This window comes from Elephantulus edwardii, unplaced genomic scaffold (assembly GCF_000299155.1).
Source record: "Elephantulus edwardii isolate Elephantulus edwardi_28Jun2011 unplaced genomic scaffold, EleEdw1.0 scaffold00075, whole genome shotgun sequence".
Classification (NCBI taxonomy): Eukaryota; Metazoa; Chordata; class Mammalia; order Macroscelidea; family Macroscelididae; genus Elephantulus; species Elephantulus edwardii.
Window position 1 is genome coordinate 7,869,517 of NW_006399825.1, and position 15,587 is coordinate 7,885,103.

The 15,587-nt window shown below is 38.1% G+C and overlaps 1 protein-coding gene across 1 annotated transcript in view; it reads left to right on the plus strand.

The window, feature by feature from the left end:
• The window catches only part of LOC102862159 (uncharacterized protein KIAA2012 homolog), a 177,448-nt gene extending 166,449 nt beyond the window's left edge, over positions 1-10,999 (plus strand). Inside the window, 2 exon segments of the mRNA XM_006889149.1 lie at positions 8,403-8,622; positions 10,846-10,999. Coding sequence (XP_006889211.1) covers positions 8,403-8,622; positions 10,846-10,999 — 374 coding nt within the window.
• Positions 11,000-15,587: the final 4,588 nt, after the last annotated feature.

The following is a 15,587-nucleotide window of genomic DNA, read 5'->3' on the forward strand; positions in this document are numbered from 1 at the left end:
TTAGTATCTTGAATTCTTCCTTGTGCTTTGGCTTCTCTGCGCTCCAGTGCAAATTTCAGAGTCTCTTCTGACATCCATTTTGGTCTTCGCTAGAGGTCTCAAAAATCCTGTGTTTACCCTTAAAGATTGTCAAAATGGTGCAGTAGGATAGGACTTAATAGTCGTCATCTTTATATGCATTTCTGTATGCATTTTTATCCAAAATTCTGTTTATTGAGATAATTTCGCATTCATCTTGACTTACCATGCTTTTTTCCTTTTACTCTGATTTATTTACAAAGTTTGAATCCATTGTTTTTCACAAAAGATCTTTCTCATTTCCACCACCCCCTCCACCCGTTGAACTGTGCAACCCCTACGTTTAACTACCCCCGATCCTCACCACTCTACCTCCCTCCCCTTCCTCCTTGGATCCTCATACTCATTCTGCAATAATGGTTTTATACAATATTTGTCCTGTGACCTGAGTTAGCTCACTCAGCATAATGCTCTTCAGTCCTTCCCAAGTTAGGTAGTAATTTACAAATTTCTCCTGCATGTTGTATAAGCGTGCTTTTCTGTTTGAAGGAGCAGCCTTCTGTGAGCCTTGTTTTTCCTCCTATAGGCTGACAGAGAACAGTGGAGCAGCCAACACACAAAACTAACTACTGTTTGTGCATGGCTGAAGATGGTGGTGATTTTATAGCATCCTGGGAATGTCACGTCCATGACACAGGGATTCAGACTCTGCACCAGGCACAGCTATTTGTGCTTCTTCTTCTCTTCTGGAGAGGAATGAAGGAAATCTTTTGTGAGAGGCATGGTGGCATGTGGAGGTCACCACCAAAAAGGTTTATATGCATGTCTAGAATCCGCTTCATCTTCTTTTGTGGATTAGAACTTTCGATGGCATGACTTCTCATACAAAATATATATTGTTGGAGATAAAACCAGTACAGATGTTATAGTTAGAGAAACTTAAACAATTCTGCGTTAAAATAATAACTGGTGCTTCTTATGGTGCAAAACACTGGGAAAGATCACACTATAGGCCTGGGCTACAAGGAGGCTGGAGCTGAAATGCTGTCAGGCACATGCACATCCAATGGTCATATGTCATAAGTGTTAAAAATTGTCCAACCTTCTATCCATTTTGACTCTCAACACCAACTTCATTGCAGACCAGGCCTCAGCCACCTATCTATAAGAACATACACAGCAATGTTTTAAACAGTATATTACAAAATTTAGTATCTGTTGTGAGTCGGATACTACTTATATTGTCTGTAACCATAGTAAGTTGAAAAGACCTGGTGGCATATGTGTAATGTTTTGGACTGCTTAACCAAAGGTTCACAATGAAAAGCCATCGTGTCAATTATCTTTTAAGGGTCTTCCTCTTTTTCTCTGACCCTCTAATTTACCAAGCACAATGTCCTTCTCCAAAAACTGGCCCTTTACTGATAACATTCCCAAAATGAATCAAGGTCTCATCATCTTTGCTTCTAAGGAGTATCCTGCCTTCACTAATTTCAAGATGTATTTGAGCAAGATGTAAGTGTGGTTTTCGAGCAGTGCAGGGAATAGTCCATATTCTTGGGCATCACCACAATTCAAAGGCATCAGTTATTCTGTAGTCTTATTTATACATTGCCTAATTTTAATGTGGATATAAGGTGACTGAAAATGTCATGCCTTGAGTCGAGTGCACCTTAATCTTCAAAGTGACATCATTGCTCTTTAGCAATTTTTAAAAACTTTTTTATTGTGACTTGGGTGAAATTTTACAAAGCATATTGGAAGTTTTTTCAGTTTTGTTCCATAACATTAATTACAACATACCCAATGTCTGGTCATCCATTAGTTCAATATTGTCCTTCCTTTCACCCATCTTAACATGCATACATTGTCTAATAGTTCATTTTTTTACCCTTCCCTCTTCCCCTCCCTAGTAACCGTACTATGTTGAGTCTCTCTTTATATGAACTTTTCTCTAGCATTTTATAACAGTGGTCTTAGACAATATTTATCTTTTTTGTAACTGTTCTATTTCACTTAGCATGTGCTCTAGACTCGTCTAGGTTGTGTAGTGTTTTACAAATTGTTTTTCAGTTTTGCATAGTATTTCACTGTATGATTGTAGTACCATTCTCTATCCATTCACTCATTCATTGATGGGCACTAGAGTTGTTTGCATCTCTTTTTTTTTTTCTTTTTCTTTTTTTTTTCTCTTATTGTGTACCATCGAATCAGATCTGACTGGCACAGGAGGAAATTAACCCACTTCTCCAGTGGAGCATCTGGTGGATTCAAACAGCATGCCTTTGGGATTGCAGCACAGCTTCTTGCCACTAGGCCACCAGAGCTCCCTTGTTTCCATTTCTTTGCCATTGTGAATAACACTGCAATAAATGTTGTTGTTGTTGATTTCTATCAAGTTGAGCACGACTCATAGCAACCCTAAGAATAAAAGGCCTGAAGCCTTTCTATAACTATCATTATTTATCAAAGTTCAAAGAGTTTCCGGAGGCATGTTGTTTAGGAAGTGGAGTGTACATAAATCCGTTAGTGTCATACCTCTTGTTTCTTTAGAATATATACCTAGTAGTGGAATAGCTAAATTTAAAGTAGTCCTTTGCAGTATAAATATACTCAATGCAGTAAGTTGTTTGACTTTTTTTTTTCTTTTGAGTTTATTACAAAAGAGAAACATTATTTACATGATGGAAGATATCAGATCTTCAGTGGAATGGGCAGCTTCACGTGATTCCATTTCAATAGTGTTTTATGTCTGTCCTCATGCTTCCCAAAAATGTCACCATCTCTAAATAAGAAATTATCTTTGTAGTCTATAACTAGTTTTGTGCCTGGTACAATTTCTCTACTCATTCCTTTAGATCTGGATCCAACAGGTACTACTGTTGCTTGCAATACTTTTCCTTGATATTTTTCTGGACGCATAATGCCTCCTTTGGTTACAGGTTCAGCTGCACTCCTTTCCACCAATACATGACTCTGTCCATTACAGCTTGTACCCACTCCTGCTATACCACTGCAACAAGAGACCTACAAGCTGGCCTTCGAGACACGTGAACCGTTGTTTGATCTCTTAACTGCTCTTCCTATAGGAGTTGATTGTGCATCCAAGTATAATCAAACAACTGACAACTCCAATCTTTTCTCCATTTATCATCATGTTGCTTAATGGTCTTTGTTTTACTATTGAAGTATATACTGAAGGCTATAGTGTGTTGAGTTTCTTCTGTAATTGCTTCAAATCTCCTCCATTTTGTTAATGACTTCCTCCAATCCTAGAGCCACGTTCTTCTTTATATAATACAGCTTCTCAGATTATTTGCTTATAATACAGATTAAATAGGTATGGTGAAAGGATACAGCCCCTGATTTAAATCATTCAGTAATCCCTAGTTCTGTTCAAATCACTGCTTCTTGGCCTGTGCAGGTTTTCCATGGACAAATTTAGTATTCTGGAATTCCTGTTTTTTCTCAATGTTGTCCATAATTTCTTGTGATTATACAGTCGGATGCCTTTACAAAGTCAATAAAACAGGCAAACATCTTTCCAGTATTCTCTGCTTTCACTCAAGATCCCTCCAACATCAACAATGATATGCTTCATTTCATGCCCTTTTCTTTAGCCTAATTTTTGGCAGTTCTCTATTGACGAACAGCTCCAGCTGTTTTTAAATTCTTTTCAGCAAGATTTTACTTGCATGTGATAGTAATAATATTTAAAAAATATTTTCCACATTATTTTAAAATAATTTCCACTGTTCCTTTCTTTGGCTTGAGAACAAACATGGATCTCTTTCAGTCAGTTGGCCCAATACTTTGTTTCCAATTTCTTGGCATAGACAAGTGCTCACATCCAGCACTGCATGTTTGTTAAAACACCTCGATTAGTATTCTTTCAATTGATTGAGCTTTGTTTGTCACCAATGCCTTCAGGGCTATCTGGATTTCTTCCTTTAGGAACATTGATTCTTCCTCAATAGTTCAACATAGATCAGTTCTTTTTGGTATATACCTTTTTGTATATACTTTGGTATATACTGTACATACCTTACATTTTCTTTTGATGCTTTGGCAACATTCAGTATTTTATCCATAGAATCCTCCAGAATTTCCTGCCATTTGAGGCTTCATTTGCTCTTTGGTTCTTTCAGCCTGAGAAATGCTGAGTGCATTCCTCCCTTTTGATTTTCTAAGTCCAGGTCTTTGACATTTCAGTATAATACTTTGTTTGGTCATCTAAAGCTTTCCTTTCAAAAGGAAACTGTTCAACTCTCTTACTTTATCTCTTCCATTTGCTTTAGCTTCTCTACATTCTACAGCAAACTTCAGAGTATCTTCTGACACCCAATTTTGTCTTCTTTTATGACTGTTCACTTTCATCATGTATGCATCTTTGAGCTTTAATGTCATCCTAGAACTCATCAGGTCTTCAGTCATTAGTGTTTACTGTATCGATTCTAGTCTTGAAATGGTTTCTAAATTCAGGCTGGATATTCTCAAGGCCCTATTTTGGCTCTCATGTATTTGTTTACATTTTCTTCAGCTTCCACATGAACTTGCGTGAGTAAATGATGATCTGTTTCACGTCGGTCCCTAAGTTTGTTCGGATGATATTGTGCTTCTCTACATACGCAGCCTATTTGTCTCTCATGTCTCAGGTGAGGTTCATCTGTACAGTAGCAGTTTATGTTCTGATGTAGTGAGGTTTTTTTAAGGTACTTGCCATAAGTAAATTTTTGGTTATACAAAATTCTATCTTGCAATCTCAAGCCTTGATTCTCTAAGGTCATAAATACCAACCAACAACCCTTCCTCACTTCCAGCTTTGGCATTCAGTTATGATATGCACCTTGATTGCATGCTCAATTCTTTCCAGACTGCAGAACTGGTAGAAATCCTTAGTTTCTTCACCTTTGTCTTTATTGGTTGGTGCTAGGTCTGAATAATAGTCATGTTACTAGGCATTCCTTATAGATACATGGATACTGTACTGTCACTGACAGTATTATACCTCAGGACAGATCTTGAGATGTTCTTTTTTTTATGATGAATATATGGTTCTATTCCTCTTCAATTTATCATTCTCAACATATTCTCTCTCTCTCATTACCACTGAGCTGGAACCAACTCATTGCTGTCTCTCAAGACTGTAAATCACCTGAGAGGAGATTGCTTGCCTATCTTTCTTCCTAAGATCCACTGGTTGGTGGATTTGAACCACCAGACACTTTCAGGTTAGTGGTGTAACTCCTTTTGGAAACCACCGGAGGTCCCTCACAGCATATCAGACTATATGACTGATTTGAAATAGCCAATGCTTTCCAGCTCACTAATGCCTAAGCAAAGAAATATAACAAAATGTACAAAGAGCTAGGGTCAGAGAATAAAAGGGGGAAATCGGCTCAGCATTTATCAAGCTGAAAGAACTGAAAAACAAATTCAAGTCTCAAGATGCAATACTGAGCGATGTTATGGGAGAAATCTTGAATGTTCTAAGAAGTATTAAAAGAAGATGAAAGGAATACACAGAATCACTATACCAAAAAGAACTGGTCAACACTGAAAAATTTCAGGAAGCATCATATGGACAAAAGGCAATGGTAACAAAAGATGTTCAAGCTGCACTGAAGACACTGGCAAAAAATAAGACCCAAGAATAGATGGAAAAAAATAAAACTAAGGGAAAAAAAGAATAGATGGGATAACAATCAACATTTTTCAACTAATAGATGCAACTCTGGACATAATCACAAGTCTATGCCAGAAAACCTGGAGGACAGATGTCTGGTCAACTACTGGAAAAGATTTACATTTTTTCCCATTTCCCAAGAAAGTATGCAACAGACTATGGAAATTATTGAACATATCATTAGTATCTCAGGCAAGCAATATATTGCTGGAGTTCACTAAAAAATAGCTAGTACAATGACAGGGAACTACCAGAAATTCAAGCTGGGTTTAGTAGAAGAGGCCATGGCACCAGGGATATCATTGCTCATATCAGATGGATCCTGGCAGAAAACAGACAATATCAAAAGAATGTCTGTGTTTTATTGACTATACAAAGGTATTTGACTGTGTGGATCACAACAAACTATTGCTAACATTCCAATGGGAATCCTAGATGATACTAAATTAAGCCTTAGCCCACTTTCACCAAAACGCACATTTGAAATAAAGCATGTTTGCTATTTAAAAAAAAAAGGGAGGGGTATGGAAATCCCAGAACACTTAATTGTGCTCACATGAATTCTATACCTAGATCAAGAAGCTGTTATCCAAACAGAACAAGAAGAATACTGTATGGTTTAAAATTAGGAAGGCGTCAGAGGTGTATCCTTTCTTAATACCTATGTAACCTGTATGCTTAACAAATACTTCGTGAAGCCAGGCTCTATGAAAAAGAATGCCATGAAGATTGGAGGAAGACTCATCAACAATCTGCACTATGTAGATGACACAACTTTGATTGCTAAAAGAGAAGAGGCCCTGAAGCACTTGTTGCAGAAGATCAATAACTACAGCCTTCAATATGGATTGCATCTTCTTTTCCTCCTCATATTTTTATTGCTGACAATGAACATATAATTGATCACATGTATTTTTAACACTATGAGGATGAGAATGCACCAAAACTTTAAAAACTGTCTTCAAGTTGGTTCCGACTCATAGCAACCTACTATCCAGTTGAGAGTCTGTACATGATGGGTTGCATCTTATCATCAAGACAAAAGTCCTTACCACTGGGCCAATGGGCAACATCATGATAGATGGAGAAAGGATCAAAACAGTCAATAATTTTATCTTGTTTGGATCCATAATCAACAATCTTGGTACCAGCAGTCAGGACATAAGGAGACATACTGCTTTGGGCAAGTTTCCTGTCAGAGACCTCTCCAAAATACTGAAAAAATAATGATGTATTTACAACTACTTTCTTATGCACCTGAGGGCTAGACAGTCAATAAGAATGACAGAAGAATTGATGCCTTTGAGTTGTGATGTTGGAGACGAGTACTGAAAATCCCATGAATTGCCAAAAGAATGAACAGATAGGTCTTAGAAAAGGTGCAGTTGGAGGGCTCATTGGAGGTAAGGATGGTGAAGTTCATGTCTAATACTCTGGACATGTTGCCAGAGAGGATATTCTTTGGAAAGGAATTTCCACTTGGAAAGATGGAGACAAAGACCCCCAATGAGATGGGTTGACACAGTGACTGCAGCACTGGGCTCAAGTGTATTAGAGATGGCAAGGATGGCAGAGAAGAGGTCAGAATTCAGATGTTCTTCATAGGGCTGCTATGAGTCATACTTGACTCACTGGTACCACCACCACCACCAATGTCTAAGATAAGAAACCCTCGTGGCCTAGTGGTAAAGAGCTATGCTACCATCCCAAAGCCTGCTCCATGAGAGAAATATGGGCAGTCTCCTCCTGGACAATTTACTGCCTCAGAAAACCCACTGGAGGATCAGTTATGAGTCAGTTCTGACTTGATGGTACACAACACCTAGGCTACTGATCTTCACTCATTCTATTTTTTTTTTTTCAGTAATTTCCAATTTTCCTAGTTTCTTATTTTTCACATTTCATGTTTCAGTTATTACTGGATGTTTGCAGCAGTTTTTTCTAATTTTGAGTCCTGCCACATATAACATTCTTCATTGCCTGTAAGTTTTCGTCTATATACATCAAGATAGACTGTACTTTGAGGAAGCACCTCTTCCCCATTTGTCTTTTAAGTTCCAAGCTGAGCACCTCTGCTTCCAGCACTGTATCAGACAGGTTCATAAGATTTCATTGGCCAATTATTTCAAAAGTGAACAGCATCCTACTTCCTAGTCTTAGTCTGCAAGTTCCACTGAGACCTGTCCACCATGAGTGAGTGACCTGATGATAATTAAAGCAGTTAGCATAGCTTCTAGCATCACAGTGGTTCTCACAGAGTATGACATTTGACAGGAGAGTGGTGGCAGTGCACATAGGTGCTGAATAACCAGTAACCAGGTGTAATAGCAACACTTACTCAAGCCCGTATGTATCAGAGTAGAACTATGCTCGGTAGAATTATCAGTGGCTGGTTTTTGGAAGGCAACTATCAAGCCTTTCTTCCAAGGTACACCTAGATGGACTTGAGCCTCGAAATGTTCAGTTTAGCTGTTACACGCAGTAAGAGTTTGCACCACCCAGGGCGACTCATGCTTGAGGAGCTAATTAGTAAATCCATTCCAAAAGTCATCCCCACAGAGGATCTTGCAGTCCGCTGGCAAGTCGGCTGCAGGTCTTCTTATGCAGTCTCTGAAAATTGCAGGTTTCAGGAATAGCTCACAGCATCACTTTCCCCAATATGGAAAACCTTGTGGCACCTCCCTTTTCTACTTCGCAGAGGCAGAGAAACAAAGGCAAAAGGAGCTGGAAATGCAGTTAGCAGAAGAACAGAAGCGCCTAATGGAAATGGCTGAAGAAGAGCGGCTAGAGTACCAGCGGCGGAAACAGGAAGAGGAAGAGAGGACTCGGCTGGAGGCAGAGGAGAAGAGGCAAAGAGAAGAGGAAGCGGCAAGGCTGGCTTTGGAGGAAGCCATGAGGCAAGCCCAGGAACTTGCCAGGTATGGGGTCCATATTTGGGCAACAGGTACCATAGTGTTTCAGGGGTTTAATGCCATGCTCCTAGTATCAGTTTTCATTGCTTTTGGGCAAATTCAGTTTTCCCACTTTCTAAACTAAGACTTGGAAGGACTAAGTAACAGTCTTTGACTGCAAGCTTTAGATAATTTCTTCATGCTTTTTTGTAGGGTGTGTGTTTATAAATTCAGAGTATACTGACATTTGCAGGGAGTTTATGGATCTATCTCAATCATTCCATTTACAGATGAGAAAACGACTAAACCCCAGAGGGAAAGCAATTTGGTCAGGGCTAATCAGTGATTGCAGGGCTAGGTGCTGTTTGAATCCACCAGCTTCTCTGGGAGGATTGGCAGTCTCCAACAATGAGATTTGCTGTCTCTGAAAGCCTACTGGCAGGTAAGCCATGAGTCAATTCTGAAGTAACCTCCCACAATAATAACAACAGTGAGTTAAGAAGTGTCAGGACCAGATCTAAGGCTCCTGATTATAAGCCTACTGCCTGTTCTCAGTAAGTATTTATCAGGTGCTTTTAATGTACCAAACACAGTAAGCAACACTGACAAGGTCTCTTCTCCCACAATATTTACATTCCAGGGGTGGGAACAGGAGACGTCTCTAATATATGCTATGTATAAAATAAAAAAATGTGTTAAGGTTGTAGGTGAGTTATTTTCAGTAGGTTGATCAGAACAAGACCTCTCAGAAGAGGTGGGTGATATATGAGACCTGTCAACCACGTGAAGACATGGGAGGACAAGATCCCAACAAATGTTAAGTGCCGTTTCAAAAAGGGATGAGACTAGCATGTTGGAAGAATGAAAGTTAGGATGGCTGGAACAAAGTACATAGGGGTAAAGAAGACTTCAGGAAGACAGCAAAGAAGTGGGCCAAGACTCATTACAGGCTTATTAGGAGAAATAGCGTAGGATCAGTCATTAGGTGCCAAAGGCACGTCTTCCTTTTATTGGCCAAACATTATTTAGTAATAATCGTCACAATTTTCTGATACTAGGACATCTTTTTTTATGTGATCTCAATTGACTCTGTATAAACAAAACAAACCATAAGTCATTGATATAGTAGTTACGTAATTTAGTTCTCCTAATTTCATGAAAGGGGGCTCTGCGGAATGAATGTAATTAATTTTCCCTCCTAAGCAAGAGTGGCATCCACTTCCTAAACAACATGCCTCTGGAAACTCTATGAACTCTGATAAATGTCGATAGTCAAAGAAAGGATTCAGGCCTTTTCTTCATAGGGTCACTATGAGTTGTGCTTGACTTGAAGACAGTCAACATTTCCTGAAAGGGAGCCTAGATTAGTGGTAAAGAATTGTGCTGCCAACCCAAAGGATCATGGTTTGAATCCACAAGCTGCTTCATGGGAAAAAGACAGGCATTCTCCTCCCACATGATTTACAGCCTCCAAAAACCTGCTGGCAGAGATCAGTTCCAACTCAAGAGTACAAACATAAGAACAATTTCCTGAAAACTCAAACTCAGTGCATGGACTCCTTCCTACCTGACCTTCCAACAGATTTTCAGAGGCTGTAAATAGCCCATCTTACCCCATCGAACAGCTGGTGGATCCAAATCTTCTGCCTTTGGGTTGGCACTGTAACTAACCCCTTTCCCATTAGGCCACAGAGCTCCCCCTTTAGGGGACCAGAAAGAGAAAGCATCTACACAAAACTTATCATCACAAAAAGGGAAACTAGGTAATTTTATAAAGCTAGTCCAAGTGATTAAAAGCAGCACTACCAAGTAACTGAAGGATATGGTTAATCATTTGTGTGCCCATGGCCCTGGTACTTTCTCTAGGATTGTTTCCTCATTGAGAAAACAAACCTCTTCTAGAAAGACACGTTTAACTCTGAACTATGCTTTTCCTTCCATTTTGCCAATAAGAGGTGGCATCCACTTCCTAAACAACATTCCTTTGGAAACTATGAATTTTGATAAATGACGATAGTTATAGAAAGGCTTCAGGCCTTTTGCTCATAGGGTAGCTATGAGTTGTGCTCGACTCTATGGCAATCAACATGTTAAGCCCATATAAAATTCTTAACTGTCATGATCTGAAATGCATAACCAACACCGCAGATCTGATGACTGCTAGAATCCAAAGTTCTTCTACAAGTTTATGCAGATAACTTCTAGAGCCTTTAAACAGTAAAGGGATTATGAGTGGGGTTGTCTCCACAGGCAAAAAGCTAATTTGGAAGAACATCTTCATTTCCGTCAAGAGTTCCTTAAGGAAGCCAGCGGCCTGCAGTGGACACACAACATTTCCAGACCATGGGTATACTCTTATTTCCAGTTCCTGCAAATTCCAAGCATTAAGGCAAAAGAGAACTAAAAAGTAAGTTGGGAGGTAGTAACAGACGTTTCATCCTGAGCCAAGTTAGGTCCATTTTACCTATTTTAACCCAATCTAAGATTTTCTCCTACAAGACCCCTTCCCATCAGACATCCTGGTTTTCTAGAACCATATAAATTCTGCAACTTGGGTGTCTTCAACTGCTCATTTCATTTGTTTGAAACACTATCTCAGAATAATCAAAGTATTTCATGTCAATGAGTCTTAAGAGTCACAAGTCAATTAAAATTCTGTAATAAAAACAAGTCAGAATGTGCTAAAAAGAGCTTGCTGTTTTACTTTATAATGCAAAACCACATTCATTTCATCCTGAGAATCTAAAACTTAATATTTAAAGGAATGTTTTAAACCACTTGCTTATTCATTTAAACAGTGGGGAGTTTTAAAAGACCATTCTCGCATGCTGTAGATTCCAGAGCTACACTGTCCAACATGAGAGCCAGTAGGTATATGCGAAGGAGCCCCCATGGTGCAACAGTTAAGCATTTGGCTGCTAAGTGAAAAGGTTGGCATTTGAACACACAAGTGGCTTTGAGGAAGTTCTTCTCTCCCACAAAGTAGATTGTCTGACAATCCACTCCTATACAGATTGTGTTAAGTATTGTCTCATGACTCATAGCAACCCTATTAACAATGGATCTGAAACTTGTCCTATCCTGTACCATGCTTATCTCTGATATTCTAGAGTTCATTAAGTCACTGTGCCCCTCCACCCTTCCAAGCCTCATGTCTTTTTTCCAAGGACTGGCCTCTCCTAACAACAAGCCCAAAGTATGTGAGACAAAAGTCTCACCATCCTTACCTGCAAGGAGCACCTTGGCTGCACCTTCTCCAGGTCATATTTGTTCTTTTGGCAGTCCATGGGTTATTCAGTACTCTGCTCCAACCAACACAAGCCTACGGGTCAGTGCTACTCTATCCTATATTGTTAGATGTCATTGTGTCAACTCCAGTTCTAGCAACACTGTCAACAGACCTGAACTTTGCCCCACCCTGCACCATCCTGCTAGAGGGTCTTTTATTAGTTTTTTATTGACTCTCTTCTATGTGGTTGCTATTAACTGGAATCAACTTTACAGCATACAACAAAGCCCTTTATGGCCACTGAAGTCTTTAGTCATATTTCAAGTGCCTTTATTTATCATACTGGACAGTGCTGATATGGGACACTTCCATTACCACATGAAGTACAAGTAGCACTGTTCTAAAGCCTTGAAAATGTAACAAATCTCAAATCTTTGTTCCTAGCTCTGAAGAGCCAGTCATTCAGAAAACAAAACTCTCCCTTTAAATCACACTATCAGGAAGACTCTATCCATGCACCCTTTTAAACAAAGGGATGTACCATGAAATAAAGAATGCTAGTAAATTATTTGCTAAAAAGATGTTAGGTGATCCTGGGTGATACAATCCATTAAGCACTCAACTACTAGCCAAAAGGTTGGTGGTTTGAACTCATTTGGAAGGCTGGCCTGGAGATCCGCTTCTGGAAGGTCACAGCCTTGAAAACTCTATGGACCAGTTTTTGTCTCTCTCTACACACGGGGTGACTATGGGTCAAAATCAACTCAATGACAACAAAAGGATGCTTATGTAATATCTGAACCTAGATTTTCCTACTTATCTTCTCTGGTCTGTATTTGAAAAGGTTACTAGAGTTTGGGTCCTATAAAAAGTTTTGCTGCCTACCCAGAGGCAGGTGGTCTGAATTTACCAAACACTCCAAGAGAGAATGATGGGAAATATCTTTGCATATGATTTAGCCTCTGAAAACCCATGGGAGGGTCTACTATAAGTTGGCCACAATGAGATGACACATTACAGCATTGCTGTTACCGGCTTAGGTTGAATACTTTAACTCTTTCCTTTATGTGAAATGATATAGGAATAAAATAATCAATACCCTGGTTTATACTTTATATATAACATATTTATATAGGTTTATACATATGGTTTGTATGGTGAGGTTTTATGTTCCTTAAACTATCACTCCAACCTGTCAATTCTGCTTACCCACTGAATGCATTCATTTATTAATACATAATCAAAAGATAAAAGAACATCTCAAGAACAAAAAAAAAAAAAATAATAAAACCCAAGAACAAAAGAATACTCAAGGAAAACCATCCTGTGGGAGAAACTGTCATTACTGACTTTATTTTCTCCCTTGTACAAATTTAAGATGTTGCATTCAAGCACCAGATAAGAGTGGCTACAGTAAAAGTTCTTCCGGGTCCCTTCCAAATCTGACAGCCTACTAAATAACTGTGAAATTCTTATTTTGTCAGCACATTCTAGATAAGGACATTTTTTAAGTTAGCCATAGTAGAATGTAATGCATATAGAAGTCTAGTTAACGAAATGAAAGGAAATTACTTCCCCTAAGTCAGCAAAATGACAAAGGAAAAGATGTATGCAATAAAGGGTAACCACAGAAAATACTTTAACGTCTACAATCCTACAATAGTAATACCAATTTATGAATGAATACATAAATATATATGCTAAATAAGTGTGGGAGATTTTAAAGCATGAACATTTCTACAAATATGTGCTGCAGGTATATTCATATACATGGAATAGCACACTGTCAAGACACAGTTAAGGGAACTTCTTACACATAATGGAACATATTATGAGACTGTTCTACTAGGTTTGAAGGCTAAAGACCAATCTGGTGAGACAACTAGATCAACTGGCATATTATTATCATTCATAAAGGTAATCTTTTACACTCTAGTTTGATGAGTGGCTACCTAAGATCCTATTATTGGTTTCTTTAATTGCCTGTAGCAAACAAGAGTGAAAAACACCAAAGACTCAAGAAATTAATCAGTTCAAAAGGGCCAATGGCTTAACATGAACTTCAGCTTCCTCTACCCTGAGAATAGCAGATGGTACCTGGCTACCACTACTAAACTGCTCAACCAAAACACAATAGAAGGTTCCAGTAAGAATGGACAAAACAACATAAAAAATTCATATTCATTAGAAAGATCAAAACCCCAGGATTACTGCCCTAAAGCACCCTCATTTGGAACTAGGGCTACCTCTTAAACAAATAATAGACTGGCTTATTATAAAATGTGCACCTCAGAACCATCACCTACATGAGACTCAAAGGGTAGTATTTGTCCAAAAGTAAAGATGAGAAAGGAGGGAAGAGCCCAGACATTCGGAAACAGGAGGGAATCCAGGGTGAAAACAAGAATAGTACTGACACATTGCAAGGACTACAACCAATGCCATGGAAATTTTACATCAATTATTGCATTTTCTGTGGTTTTCCCTTAAAGCACAATTTTTTTTAAAAAAGCATAAAAATCACCACTTTCCCAGTAGCTAGCCCTTCTATATGTATGTAATGATAAATAACAGATGAGAGTGTAACTTTAAAGCTCAACTCTACCCACCCTGTACACATTTAATACAATTTTTTCAGTAAGAGTCGTATTTAGGAAGCTGAAAAATACAAGGTCAAGCCAACTGAGTTTTTCAACAGCTAACTTGAATAAGGTATCATCTAAGCTGTTAAGTCTGTAAAATACATTCATATTAGCAGTCAGATGGCATTCAATTTGAAACAATATGAAATTAGATCATGTGTATGAATCAATAAACTGAACCTCACTGGAGACTTGAAAGGAAAAATTAAGCCTCATAAGAACAAACTAATTTAGTATTTTAATTTTACAAAAAGTTTAAATATTTAAGACATAAGAAAAATATAAACAATATTTAATACACCAAATCTGACTAAACAAAGAACATTTTGTAAATTATTAAAAGAAAAATGGAAATTATAACTATAAACCAATTAAGAAATGTTGGTGTACCCATTTATTCATGTTTAGGTAACTATATCATATATATGTATACCATACAGTATTAACAGAGCAATAAAGTTTAAGATGACATTGTGGCCTTATTTAAATCCTAATCCAGAAGGCACTTCAGTAACTTTCAGTGTTTCAAAGTCATTAACATCATCACTATACAGTACTGAAGAAAATGTGTACTATGTTTAAACAATAACTTCCAGTATCATGCAAGAAAATCTGATGTTTTAGGAATTTTATTGTTTTCTTTCTATACAATTAAAAATAAGATGAACATTAGTAGGGTTTTTACAAATATTTTGTTTATTTTAATGAAGCTGGTACAGACAATGTCCATTTAAAACCCATATCCCAGGCCAAAAAGTACAAATCAAAAGAGAGCAGTGTTCTGAGGTAGATACTTCTGCGTAAATAATTAACTGCCAATGGAATTTAGAATTTTTCTGGGATCTTCTGACAAGAATTTTAATGTCTCTTCAGTGAAGCCATCTTTGGAGTTAGTCATTACTCTCACTATATGTCATCATGACTCCAATATGATAATCCTCTTCTTTTGGGCCAGACCCCTCACATAAGTAGCTTCAAGTTAAGGAAAGGTCATTTTTCCACAGTTCAGTTCTCTGAAAAACTTCCATCTCCCACTGAAAATCATAGTCCAGGAGTGAAGCAGTCATGTATTAGAACTTCAGGGCCAAATGGAAAGTCACTATGAACACTTGCATTGGTTG